This window comes from Phoxinus phoxinus, assembly GCF_949152265.1.
Source record: "Phoxinus phoxinus genome assembly, chromosome: 5".
NCBI lineage: Eukaryota > Metazoa > Chordata > Actinopteri > Cypriniformes > Leuciscidae > Phoxinus > Phoxinus phoxinus.
This window is the reverse complement of record NC_136880.1, coordinates 18517072-18530973: the sequence shown is the minus strand read 5'-3', so window position 1 is coordinate 18530973 and position 13902 is coordinate 18517072. Positions and strand designations below refer to the sequence as shown.

General features: G+C 37.4%; 2 protein-coding genes across 3 annotated transcripts; one reads left to right on the top strand and one right to left on the bottom strand.

The window, feature by feature from the left end:
• Positions 1-343: 343 nt before the first annotated feature.
• On the bottom strand, positions 344-11281 carry LOC306998248 (meiotic recombination protein REC8 homolog). 2 transcript variants are annotated; one of them, XM_079612168.1, is made up of 18 exons: positions 11026-11281; positions 10779-10847; positions 10479-10621; positions 10222-10300; positions 9519-9639; positions 8912-8975; positions 8669-8736; positions 8508-8580; positions 6975-7128; positions 6311-6524; positions 6087-6227; positions 5934-6000; positions 5364-5650; positions 3349-3397; positions 2793-2859; positions 2550-2642; positions 2374-2471; positions 344-753 (listed from the first exon to the last, which is right to left on the bottom strand). In XM_079612168.1, exons 1-18 carry the CDS (start codon positions 11079-11081, stop codon positions 680-682), a joined length of 1917 nt encoding a protein of 638 aa, XP_079468294.1. In that variant the 5' UTR covers positions 11082-11281; the 3' UTR covers positions 344-679. The 2 variants fall into 2 exon arrangements, with proteins under 2 accessions (XP_079468294.1, XP_079468295.1); XM_079612169.1 differs by lacking the exon at positions 2374-2471 and having other exon boundaries at positions 579-753; positions 11026-11198.
• A 503-nt stretch (positions 11282-11784) lies between these two features.
• On the top strand, positions 11785-13451 carry gng5 (guanine nucleotide binding protein (G protein), gamma 5). The gene is made up of 3 exons (XM_079612170.1): positions 11785-11972; positions 12734-12885; positions 12969-13451. Exons 1-2 carry the CDS (start codon positions 11892-11894, stop codon positions 12857-12859), a joined length of 207 nt encoding a protein of 68 aa, XP_079468296.1. The 5' UTR covers positions 11785-11891; the 3' UTR covers positions 12860-12885; positions 12969-13451.
• The last annotated feature ends 451 nt before the right edge of the window (positions 13452-13902 follow it).

The window sequence follows — 13902 nt, the reverse complement described above, 5'->3', positions numbered from 1 at the left end:
CATACATGTCTCTGGACTTTTGCACTGATATTTAGAGCTAAGACATTGTAGTGAGGAACGTTTTGCTTTTTATGTGACGGTGTTCTACAATTTTGGGGTTCAGTTGAATTGTGATTTTGATATTTATGACAAAAGGTTGATTGTCCCGATCACTTATGAAGGTATGTGAAATAACTTGAAATGTATTTTTTAGCACATTCACTTCTGTCTATGCTGGTAATTGTGGTAAACCTAGTGCCTAATGTACTTTGTGCCAAAACAACCCGATAAATATATATTGCATAGTTGTGTTGTTGAACCTGTAAAGATAAGAGTTTGTAATAAAAGAAGAAAACTATATTTTGTGATGCCTCTTGCTATAACACAGAGAACAACATTTAATATTATGATAAAAACAGGAGTATTGTAACAAACATGGTATCATCAGAATAATAGAAAACATTGGAAAGTTGCATAAGTTAATTTCATTCGTAAAAAGACGAAACTTGTTTATCATAGATTACAAAATATCACAAGATTAAATAAACAATGACAAACATATGTAAAACCATCAATAACATGTTAATACAACGAAAGGACTTTCAGTTGTTTAAAAATTCATAAACATGAACACTGATTTAATAAGTCATACCAGTTTTATCTGAGAATAATGGCAAGTCATCATCGGTTTATGATCGATCTATGGCTGTGAAATGATGATGTCACCGTACGGCTCGTCCTGTCGCACTGTGACTTCTCTTGCGACCGTTTGCTCTGTAAACACAAGACGAAACAACAAGACTAAATTCCCAGGCGACTGAACTTTTCAATAAATTAAGGGGAGCATTTGATCAGATTTGTTTTGGTAATCGTGGTGTTCCTTCTCACACCATTATTGGCTGGTGATTTTCTCCATTTAAATCTTTGTATGTTGAAAAAAAAAATTTGTTTCATTAATCGGCCCACAAGTCGACCATCCCAAAACTGCTCCCAATTTTTGAGGCAAACCCTTGGTTTCATAATTTCATTATGTTAATTTTTTTTTCTGTCCCGGCCGAAATAAGCCTTTTTAAAGAAAATGTTGATAAAAATGTTCATGAAATAAATAAAAAATGCGTAATGAAATCCGAAAATATTTAAGAGATTGTTGTTTAATTTAGTTTTATACATATGTTCTCATATCCATATATTTCGTTGTAATGTCACAAGTAATAATCTCAAGGTTTATCGGGTTTAACACGATTATTTGGTTCTTTTGTAGCCTGGGATTGGTGAAGTGTAATAAAAACAAACATCGTCACATGTGTAATTCTTCTCACCGTTGCTTCCTGATGGTTTAGAGCAGGGGTTCCCAAACTTTTCCATGACAAGACCCCCCAAATACCACTAGGTTCTGGCCAAGGCCCCCCTTTTGCAGGATGTGTTATTGAACCCATCGACAATACTACGGCAAATGTAGAAATAAATAAATAAAACATCTGTGATCATCAGATTATGTGATGGTGTTTGATACACCGATTACCGGTACTATTTTCTAGGCCGATTACGATTTTTCACAGAGTTTGACGATACAGATTTTAGCCGATTCCGATTTCATTTTTCTAACCACTTTACAGCACACACAAATATTTATTTTCTCTCTCTCTCTCTATATATATATATATATAATTTTTTTATAGTTTAAATGAGTACATTTTCTAAAAATATTTTTTTGAGTCTTCATTTACTTTCCTGACATAGCCTACTCCAGTTCTTGTTAAAACACACTAGACATGCAAATCATGTGCATTTTAGGCACTTTTTGTGTGAAATCATATTTATTTTGTCCATCAAAAGTGCTCACGCTCAATTAAAGTGAAAGCACACTTTTGATCACACGTCGCTCACGCTTGCGGTCTGAAACGGCCGTAATTCACGAGGTTTCCTACATTTGTGTTCCGTGTGCACGTGTGATGCTGATGTTGCGCGATGTTAATCATGCGGCGCCCCAGTGCATTTGACCAGCATAAAATCGCCATGTCAGACTGATTGGCCGATCGCCTAATCTCTAAAAGATTAGAATTTTAGTATAATGTTCAGTTAGACTAGAATTAGAAGTATAATGTTCAGATAGGCTATGCAACAAATTATTATAATCCTATTTCATAACAATTCTCATAATAATATAAATTTTTTAACGTTTTGTTTTTTTGTGCTGTTTTTTCTTCTTCCAACTTGCTGCGGCCCTGCTGGCCCCAACTTTGAAAACCGCGGGTTTAGAGGACAATTACTCAGAGTCGCCCCCTGTCGTTTCAAAGAATAGTACAACGGCGAGCGCGTCGAGTATAAACGCCTCATCCGTATAAAGCGAGTTGAAAGTATAAACAAGGCTTCAATCCTCTGCCACAATCTTACCAAGCAATCTCCAAAAGATTCGGGCAACAATTCTACGGCTGGCCTGAATGGGCAGCAGAGAGCGAAAGGTCACTAAATCTTCAATGACATCCTGCGGCCTTCAACAGAAGAAAGAAATACATTAGAAATGTGTTCAGGGTGTAACAATCCACTGAAATGGACACATATAGCTTTACCTTAATGGTTCCTCAATATCCATTGCAATCTCTTCCATCACTGGGACCTCTGGGATGCCCTCTAGACCGAACTGAATTTCTGGAACAGGGGATCTAAACCCATGAAAGCAGAAGTAATTATTCAGAGGCAATTATGCAGCGACAGAGTGTGAAACTCGCACGTGTCAACCCAGTCTCTAATGACTGTGACAGTCTCTACTTCCGTCTCACACTTTCTCTCTCTTTTACCATCTCTCCTCTCACCGTCTCATCTCAGGTGTCTCGAGTGGAGAAGAATCCTTGTCTGGTGTCTCCAAAATGACCAAAGAGGCTGCAAATACAACGAAAAATTAACATTCTGTAGTAAACTTGTTATTCTCTTTCTTTCCCTCCCTTCAAAACACGCCAGTCATTATTGAAATAAAGTAAATCGACTGTAATCTGAGAAAATCAGCCACACCATTAAAACCCCAGACATGTGAAGCGAATAACAGATTTGAACATTATTGCACCTGACAAGGGGTGGGATACATTAAACAGCTGGTGAACAGACAATTTCATGTGTTGAAACCAGGAAAAAATTGGCAAGCAAAAGGAAAAATAGCGGCTAAACTAGATCCATGGAGGCTCCACCTCACAACTTGCGGGACTTAAAGGATCTGCCGCTTAAGTCTTGGTGCCTGATCCCACAGGACACCTTGAGAGGTCTTGTGGAGACCATGCCTCGAGGCATCAGAGCTGTTTTGGACCTACATGATATTAGGCAGGTGCTTTTAATGTTCTGGCCGATCTGTTCTAATGTAGTGTACTGATATTTTACCTGGTGTTTCTTGCTGGAGGAGGCCAGACTCCACCATTTCTCTGGGAATCTACAGTAGGAAGGACGCCGGAAAAAAGAGCAGTCACTAAAACAGAACCACTTGTTATACACTCAATTGAAGTTTTATGCATTTGAAATGCATATCAAATATCCATCCATTTGGATCCATTTTGGGTTTTAACATAAACTAATAGACTAGGGGCCAGATTTACTAAACTGGGCAAATTACTGTGAGAGCGCAATAAAAAATAAAAAAATGCCGATGGGAGTGAAAAGAGGGTTCACGCCGATGCAAGCTGTTAGTAAATCTGGCCCTAAACGGGATGCATGTCTTTCAGTCATTGACACATATGCATCACTTTGTTTATTAGTTTCTTTATGTTTAAACTATAATCTTTAATTTATTTTTGGAATATTTTCAATTTCTACACTTTTGATGTCACTGGCACTGGTTGTTAGGGTGTTGCTAAAGTTTTCTGGGTGGTTGATATGTGGTTTCTAGGGTGTTGCTAGGTGGTTGGGTAGCACTGATTTAAAGCCGGGTGCACACTGCGATTTATTATCGTCCTTTACGATTGTTGCTTGTCAGACTGTACGAACATGATCATCGCTGTAAGCCATGACACACTGTAAGATCTCAGTTGTCATCTGTGTCAGACTGTAAGGCAGTCAAGACGCGGTAAAAACGGACGCACGCAGGAAAACTTGTCCTGAGTTTTACATCATCGATCAATGATGTTCGGTGATGTGAGCTGCGTTACACACGGGATTGTAATGGTGGCTACAAAGAAATCTCTAACGTTCATTTTGGCCACGGCTTGTCTTGAAAAACGAAGAGAATTTGAGGGTCGTGGAAGAAGTCACACTGCAGGACTGAGAGTCAAATCTTCTGACACTGTCAGAATTTCGTCTGCGGTCAAATTTGATTGCAACGGTCATTAATCGGCTGTTGGTGAACATGTCAAACTAACGATCAAAGACTTCAGATTTTAGCCTAGGATTAGAGGAATCTTTTAGGTTTTGCTAAATTTGTCTCAGACGGCCAAATCGTGGCCAAAACCTCACAGTGTGTGCACCCTAGACAGGGTTTCCCAAACTGGGGTTCACAAATCCCTGGTGATTTGTGAGGGAAGTGCAGGGGGTTTGTGAGTTGATGGAATGCGAATAATAATAAATAATAAAAATTCTATATTAAAATGAATAAATAATTTAAAGATAAAATTGTATTTCTCTACTTGCATGTCATGTGACCACATGCAAATGTGGTATTAAATTATTCAAATGTTAACTCAAAATCTCAGGGTACTATAAGTAAATATTTTAGGTCAAAGGGGTTTTAGCAGAAAAAAAAAAGTTTGGGAATCACTGAATTAAAGGGTTAGTTCACCCAAAAAATAAAATTCTGTCAGTAATTCCAACCCTGTAAGACCTTCATTCATCTTCGGAACACAAATTAAGATATTTTTGATGAAATCTGAGAGCTGTCTCACTCCTTCATAGGCTGATAGGTAAGTGCATCTGCCGGCCCAGAAAAGTTAGTAAAGACATCGTTAAAATAGTAACTACAGTGGCTCAACCATAAGTTTATCATGCGACGAGAATACTTTTTTGTGCGCAAAAAAAAATTCTCGCGCATGCGTCGTGGCGCTCTCGTGAACTCACTCAGAGGCCCACACAGAAGAAAATGAATAGTTTTAGTTTTTTTGCGCACAAAAAGTGGTTGAGCCACTGTAGTCACTTGGACTAATTTAACGATGTCTTTACTAACTTTTCTGGGCTGCAATTACATAGAAGCCTATGGAGGAGTGATCCAGCTCTCAGATTTCATCAAAAATATCTTAATTTGTGTGTTCTGGAGATGAACGAAAGTCTTACGGGGTTGGAACAACATGAGGGTTTGTAATTACTGACAGAATTTTCATTTTTGGGTGAACTAACCCTTTAAGGTATTAACACAAATGGTGTGGGATGAGTTACATCTTAAAATGTAATAGTTAGTGTTAGTGGAAGTAGACCTCTCTTGAGCTGAGCTCTCTCTCCTCTTCTCTCTCTCCTGGTTCTGGTCTCTCCTCTTCTCTCTCTCTCGGTTCTGGTCTCTCCTCTTCTCTCTCTGCTGTTTCTGGTCTCTCCTCCTCTCTGTCTGCTGGTTCTGGTCTCTCCTCTTCTCTGTCTGCCGGTTCTGGTCTTTCCTCCTCTCTCTCTGGCATCTCCTCAGCGGGAACGTCCCAGCGCGGCCTGGATGGAGGGATGGGCCTCACGACCGCGGCCTGTTTCCATAGCGCCAGGATTTCAGGTGGAAGGCCTATGTAGAAAGCATACCACTAAACTGTCAATAATATGCGCTTTAGCTTTAGCTCTGGACTGTATAAAGGGAAACAGCTTAGGTTGATTTAGTGAATATCATGGAAGCTGTCATGAAATAACCATAAAGGTCATATTATGACATTATAAGTGTCTTTACAGTTACTTTTTTTAGTTAAATTTAATGCATCCTTTCTGAATAAAAGTATTAGTTTCTTTCAAAAACAACATTATGATTTTAGGGTGAAATATGACTGTATTAAGTCCGATATTCACCAACTCACTCATGCAAGGGTTCCCGAGCAGTTCTTTTGCACTCTTCGTTTCAAAACGTGGTATGATGAGTGTCGCCTAGGAGAAAAAAACAACACACAACTGACAACCATTTTATTCACAAAAATAATGCTGACTTGAAGAATAGACTGTTCTGGACTTACCAAAGGCCTGGTCTCTGTCTCTGCATTATCAATCATGGCCTTCATTTCCTCTTGAGATATCTGCGTGTGTTCATCGATGAAGAGCAGCTGTCTCCTCCTCTTCCTCTGCCCTTTAGGAGATTCAGGCCTCACTACAGCAGGCTGACAGAGGGACAGATGGCTTGATGACCAATGTGTCAAATGCTTCAATGTAGCATCGAGACAGACCTCACAACCTAACACACCTGAAGAAGAGGGCTCCTCTCTCTCACCGCCCTCTCTCTCTCGGGTTCAGCGGCCATTCCCTCCTCTTCGATGGGCGGGGGGGATGGTATGGGTACAGACTCAGATACTGGCGTCCGTTCTCTTTCCTCTAACACAGGCATCTCCATGGGAAGCCCCAAATCCTCCTCAGGCAGAAGGACAACTTCCTGGCTTGATGCGCCAGTGATTTGTGCCCTGGGAAATCATAATCTTAGAGCATAACTTCGGTGTTTTTAAACCTGGTATAACATCATGGGCCAGATTTACTAACAGCTTGGGTAAAAATGCTCTTTTGGCGTTTAAAAACTACAGTCAGGAGTGAAAAATGAGCGCTAAAAAGGCGTGGACAGGGTTATTCTTGCGGCTGACCTTATTGCATATGTATTTGTAAGAGTTCCCCTTTCAGATGCAATATTTATGGGAGGAGAGTATTTAAATGAATCATGCAAGGTGATTTTCTAAGGTTTTAGACCAATTTACTGGTGTTTGCGCCATTTACCGCCCACAAAAAGCAGGCCATCAACCCTAAAAGCTTTCTTTTCAAAAAACGAGAGGTTTTCCATTTTTAGTATCTTTTGTTTACTGAAAGCGTACTCCAATAAAAGCGTCAGAGCAAGTTTCTGAAGTGTAGTTGTCTAAACGTACAGATCTAAAGAGGCTGATGTTGTCAGATCTCTTGCTGCCTCTCTCTCAAGTGCTGCTCTCTCTTGCTCTCTTTCATCGGGCATCCTCGGCTCTTCTGTCTCTCTCTCTATTTGCTCTCTCTCTCTGTCTATCTCCAGCTGCCTCTCATCTTCACCTGCAAAAAAACAGTCCCTTCTCAAGTTTAAACCCCAAACTGATTTATAATGTTCCCAAGACACAACATGACAGAAACCGCAGAGATAAAACCACATGAACTGAGCACATCAACAAATTCTCATTATCATAACAGATGTGGATGTTTTGTTTTTGGGTTGCCTCATTATTCTTAATGGTGATTAGATTCTTATTACTGCAATAACAAAAGAGTCTTTTTGTAAATTAATTTATTCCTTTATTTTGGAATTTATTTATTTTTTACATTTATTTTACATTATTTCATTTAAATTAGCATAGTTTTAAGCAAACACAAAAAGCTACAAATAAGTATAAATAAGTATAATACATTTTTGGAGAAAAAAAATATATTTAAATGAGCATAGTTTGAAGCAGCACAAAAAGATACAATGAAGTTTAAATACGTGACATTATATATAGTATTTTAGATGTTTTTTATTTGATTATATATTTTTTATGTTTTAATTTAAATTAGCATAGTTTAAAGCCAGCACAAAAACTACAATGAGGTATAAATACTTGACATATAGCATTTTTACTTATTTATTTATTTTAAAGCAATTTTATTTAAAAAGGCATAGTTTAAAGCCAGCACAATAAGCTACATTGAAGTATAAATACTTTATAATGTATATAATGTTTTTTAATAATTCCTTACATTTTATATTTAGATTAGCATAGTTTAAAGCCAGCACAAAAACTACAATGAAGTACAGTATAAATACTTTATATTTTACATAGTATTTTTAATTATATATATAGCCTATATATATGTATATATTATTATATATTTTTTTTATGAGCATAGTTTAAAGCCAGCACAAAAAAACTGCAATGAAGTATAAATATTTCACTTTCTTATGAAATATAAATATTACTCTTTATTTTGAGAATTAATGTATTTGTATTAAATTAATAAGAATCAGGGAGTAATGTGCTTAATGGTCATAAAAAAAATAAAGGAAGATATTGAAGAATGTCGGTAACCAACCAGTTGATGGTTGTATTTTTTTCCTATAATGGAAGTCAACGGGGCCCATCAACTGGTTGGTTACCAACATTCTTAAAAATATCTTCTTTTGTGTTCAACAGAAGAATTATTTTTATACAGGTTTGAAACAACTTGAGGGGGAATAAAGTAATGGTTCACTTCAAAATGAAAATTCTGTCATCATTTAAAGTTCATTACTGTATTATTATTTTTTTTTTTTATGTTTTTTTTGTTTTTTTTGCCTAAAATATTATCATGACATGTTCTTGCATGTTTTTTTATATTCATACAACTAGTTTGTGCAAGTATAATCTGCCTCTTCATCTGGCACCAGGATGATCATGTGTTTGAGTGAAAGCAGCACTCACGCTCCAGAAAGTGTTCGGGCTGCTCCAGCAATAGTTCCACCAGGTTGGACTCCAGCAGATCCGCTCCTTCAAACTGAGGAAACAGAGAGACGACACTGAGGAGACGACACACAACTGGCGTTCGGGCAGTGATGCCGACAGTGTCTGAGTGACAGCTGTACCTCTGGCTCAGGCATGACGACCGGTTCTCTTTCTGTCAGAGTGATGGACTCCTGACTGGCTGTGATGCCTAGAGGGGAAACAAGGAGCTTTAAAAACACACTTACATTTCTATATCCTTCTTTACGGTTGGTGCTTATTATTTGTACATTCCCATAGCATTACTTGAAACACTATGGATACATGTAATTATGTGCCGCAAATGATAGCGTATCACTTTACAGTGTGAAGTATTAAGTGCTCACCATCTGAAGGTGGGGATGTTTCTCTAGCGGGCGAGACATGCTCTGGTGAAACCTCCTCCGCTCGCTGAGACACAGTGTGACAGGTTAGACCACACATGACTTCACCTCATTGTTAAATTATAAAATAATGAACAACACCTAGAAATTACGCTACCTGTTAAAGTTGGGTGTCAGAACGAATTTTTTTTGTATATTTTTGAAAGGCTCCCCAAGGGTGCATTTATTTGCTTAAAAATACAGTAAAAACAGTAATAATGTGGAATATTATAACAATTTAAAAGGACTGTTTGTCTATTTTAATATCTTTTAAAATGTCATTTATTCCTGTGATGCAAAGCTGAATTTTCAGCATCATTACTCCAGTCTTCAGAAATCATTCTGATATGATGAAGAAAACAGTTGGGCTGCTTAATATTGTTGTGAAACCATTATACCATTTTTTATAACTTTATAAGAGTCTTTACTGTCACTTTGATCAATTTAATGCATCCTTGTTGGATAAAAGTATTTCCTTAAAAAAAGATCCTACTGGCTACCTTTTGAATGGTAGTGTAAGTGTACGTATGGCAGAACTTTAGTGTTTCTGAAGTTGTGAGTTACACCGCACCTGAATGAGGCTGCTTGGACTGGGCAGGCTGTACCCGCTCTCCATGACCCCGAAGAACGGATCCCTCGCCCCCTCGGTCTCATCAAACAGCTCAGCGGCATCGGGGATCATGTGACTCTGCCTGAAAGGAAAGAGGAGGAAACTGTAGATCTATACGCTCTGAATCTCTTTTGCATTCATATTTTCAATCTTTGTCCTGTTGCTGCTCTCACCTAACATTCTGGATTTAAAACTGTACTTTTTCTTTGCTTTTAACCTTGACTTGAAAAAGCCCCTCTAACTAAAATTAGAATGGGTTGCAAATGGTGTTTCAGCAATGTTGTTTCGTTTGTACAAATCTAAAAATAATATAAAATATGAATTCTAATGTTTGTAATTTTGACTTTTTTTGTAAGCTATTTGTTCTCAGGCTGATGCTGTGACATTCTGTCCAGGGACTACAGATGAAAAAAATTATTATTAGACAATTACAATAATTTTTATTAATGCACTGCTGACTAAACTAATAAATAACAATTAAAAACAATCTGAAGTATTGAATCTAAAGGGCATTGTTTAAAGGAACACAGATATAATGGCTCCGTTCATCAGATATAATGGCTCCGTTCATCTGCATTAGCACTATTGATATTTCATCTGACATAATGACAACCTAAAGGATGCTCATAATGTAACGTCTCTAAGAAATGAAATAGTGCCTGACCTGGTTTCTTCATCCATCAAATCAATGTTAGCCTTCCGGTTAAGGCGGAACAGTCTATCAATCGCCCCCTGAGTGTCCTCTGAGAAAAGCACACAGGTAAGAGAGACACAAAACAATCAAATGGGCACAAAAATCTCAAAATGCTACAAATATCATGACACTTATAAGCCCACTGTGTCATCTTAAAGGATAAATATGAAGTCGAGACAGCTAAAAACAGTCTTGTGTTATATTTTTGACAAATGGACCCAGCCCACCTAACAAAAATCCACACTGTCTGTGGTAGACCAGCACCACTCCATACTGCAGCTGAGAGGACAGGTACAGGGAGAACCGGGGGCGGGGCAATCCTGGCAGAGGGGGCGGGGCTTTGACCAACACGTAATCCATGATGTCATCGCTGTTTGAGAATAACTCCATTCATTAATTTTGTATTATTCATTTTATTCAAAAAAAAAAAAAAAACGTTATTGTTGTCTTTAAATGCGATCATGTAGAAAATTATTGTCATTTATTTATTTAATTTCATTTCGTAGAAAGGATAGGCTGCTACTAACCAGGTGCGCTGGACGTTGACTTTAAGCATATCTCTCCGACTGATCTTTCGTCCTTTAGTGGCCGCCAACCTGAATAAATATTTATATTTGGTTAGATATTAATAACTATGCCTCAGTTTTTGAGGATTAGACCTTTTAAATGCACAGATTATAACATTTATCCTTCATGCAATATGTTCTTCTCAAACAAACAGTCAATAGGCTCAAGCTCAACTCTCGGAAAGAAATGATGTGGCAAAAAACTTACCAAATCGTGGCAAAGCACCCAGTCCGATGATTGAGCACCGTAGGATAGAAAAACATTGTGAACAGGTTGATAAAGACAGGTTAAATTTAAAGCAAAGATTCAGCGAAAACTGCAATAACGTGATCATGAAACAAATGAAATCTCTGAGGTGAAATCCAAAGTGTTTTGATTGAAATGGGGACTCGCCTATATAGTAGGCTACTTCAAAGGTTGCTGTGGGGGGAATTGTTTTGAAAGATCTACCAATCATTTGGGCTTTGTGAACAAGACAAACCAATCTTATGAAGACTTAGTCTAGGAAGCATTTTATTGGACTGTCTTGTTTCCATAATAATTCCAGTTTTGTTATACAGAACACGTTACAACATCATGAATATTGAGGAGCATTCAAATATTTACAGCATTCTAGTCATAAAACAGCATCATTAAGGGCGGACGACAAATATATAAAGAGGTTATTACAATATAAATATAAAGAAGCAAAAGCGAGAAAAAAAGGATGAGTAGTGTATTGCATCTAATCGCCATCAGGTGGCGTATGTTGTTGTGCAATTGTGTCCAATACGAATAATTAGTTTATGAATATTAATTCAGGTCGCCCGGTAACATTAACTGATTTGCTGAATGGCTGTACAGCAGCTAACGCATGAACCAATCATAGTATGCTGAAAACTTAGCCTTATTAATATTAATGAGTGTAGCCTTCGCCATAGTAGGGTTCGAAATGACGCGAACGGAACCCCTTTGGAACGGAATCGTTTCACTAGTGCACACTTCCGGACTGAACCAAACCGGAAACTGCCTACTTACAACTTTTGTCTTCGCTGTTGCACATCGTTTGAAAATAATAATTATCAGAAGACAATATGTCGGGCTCATCAAGCATCGTTACGATGAAGAAAGTCGTTCAGCAATTGCGCTTCGAAGCAAACATCAACAGAGTAAAGGTCGGTTGGTTTCTGTTAGCGGTGTACACGTTAATCACGGATGAAACTGAAGCTAGTGGGTTAGCAGCCGGGTTGAGCTTGGGCGTGGACCTGGAACCCGTTAGCTTTGTTTTATCGGCTTCTCAGATTATTTAATACAATAGTTTTATTTTCCAGTGAAGTAGTACAAATATCCACTAAACAAACTGGATATTGAACACGCTCTCGGGCGTGAATATACTGAATATTTGGTTTATACCAGGTCTAACTAGTAAGTTAGCTACGGTGGGTAACAGTTACGTTAACGTTAGTTTGTTTATCTAACGTTAGACCAGAGGTTTTCAATTTTTCAGATCCAATTGACCCCCTTAATGTGAGGGACCCCATCCCTATAATTGAAAAGGCAGTTATAGATTTCAAAAGTATAAAAGACCCAATTAATGCTGATTTTTTCCTATACTCTGTAATACGGTTCTAGAACGAGTATGTATGTATTTGAATACAATTTTGTTTGAATAATTACAAGTGTAATTTACTTTATTATTTATATAATTAGTTATATCTAATTATTATTTTTATTATTTTTAAATGTGGTTATGTTTATATTATACTATTTATATTGTATCCCTTATTTATATACAAGAAAAGTAGGCATGACTTTTTTCAAATGTTTTTGTCTGTTAGTATAAGCTTGTATTTCTTAGCATGGCAGCTGATTGTGTACAATATTTTCTACAACTTTCCAGACGTTTTTGACCTGTTGTGTAATTTTGTCCGTTCAGGTTTCTCAGGCGGCCGCAGAGCTTCAGCAGTTCTGCATTCAGAACGCCGTTCAGGATCCGCTGCTCACCGGTGTGTCTTCAAGCACCAACCCCTTCAGGACACAGAAGGTTTGCTCCTTCTTGTGAGGGTCCATGACGGCCGTCTGCTATTGGTAAGGACGATTATCAAATTGCATTTGATTTATTTGATTCAATTTACTAAATTGAAACTAACAATTAAAACATGTCTTCTCAGGCTTTTTTTCCTGTTCCTGTGACGATTCTGCTGGGGAAAAAAAAAATAAGAGAACCACTGCCATGATGTGTAATCGAAAAAGCAACAGCACAAAAGCTGTCCACTTGCCAGTTAATACCTCATGCCATAAACACCGAAATAAGAACTGAAAGGATTTTGCCGATCTGGCCGCTTTGTCTGTTATGGTGCATTTTCTTTCTCAAGTTTTCATTGTAGAACAAGAAACCTTTTTTTTATTATATATATATACATCTCAACTTGTGTTTTACTCTTGGATTTCTGTTTGAAGACCTCAAACTAAAAAGTCTGCCTTAATGATTGATAAACAACGCTCCAGTTTTGTGGAGGGAAGGCTTTTGTATTTTTTATGTGGCACAGCAGAGGACACTTAGTAATTTATTGTGCCTTTTAACATTGTAGTCTATTTCTCTATCTTCTCTGCCTTAGACTTTTTATAACCCAAAATAAACCCATTGATTTCTACATGTCTCTATTGTTTTAATACTTTGATTACTGTGAAAGATTTTCTCAGGATATGTTAACTTGATAACCAAAAAAATAACATGAAATTCACTCATTTGTTTAATAGATTGTGAATATACACAATCTATTAAACAATACAAAAGGGTACAAAAGCTGTCACTAGGGCGGTACACTTTAAAAAGACACATGTACATATTAGTACATCAAAGGCTTGGTACTTAAAATGGTACATAACCTTTTTAAAGGGTACCGTCCCAGTGACAGCTTTTGTGCCATTTTTTTTTTTGAGTGTGTCATTTTGAATAAATTTCTGAGACCATTATACCACACAAAATTACATGGTGTTTTGGCAGGCTTTGTGTTTATTCAATCATATTTTACATAGACTTCATAAAATAGTTATTGTCAGTGTGTTGCAAGCAGTTTCTTGCTATGTGACATCCTGTACCCC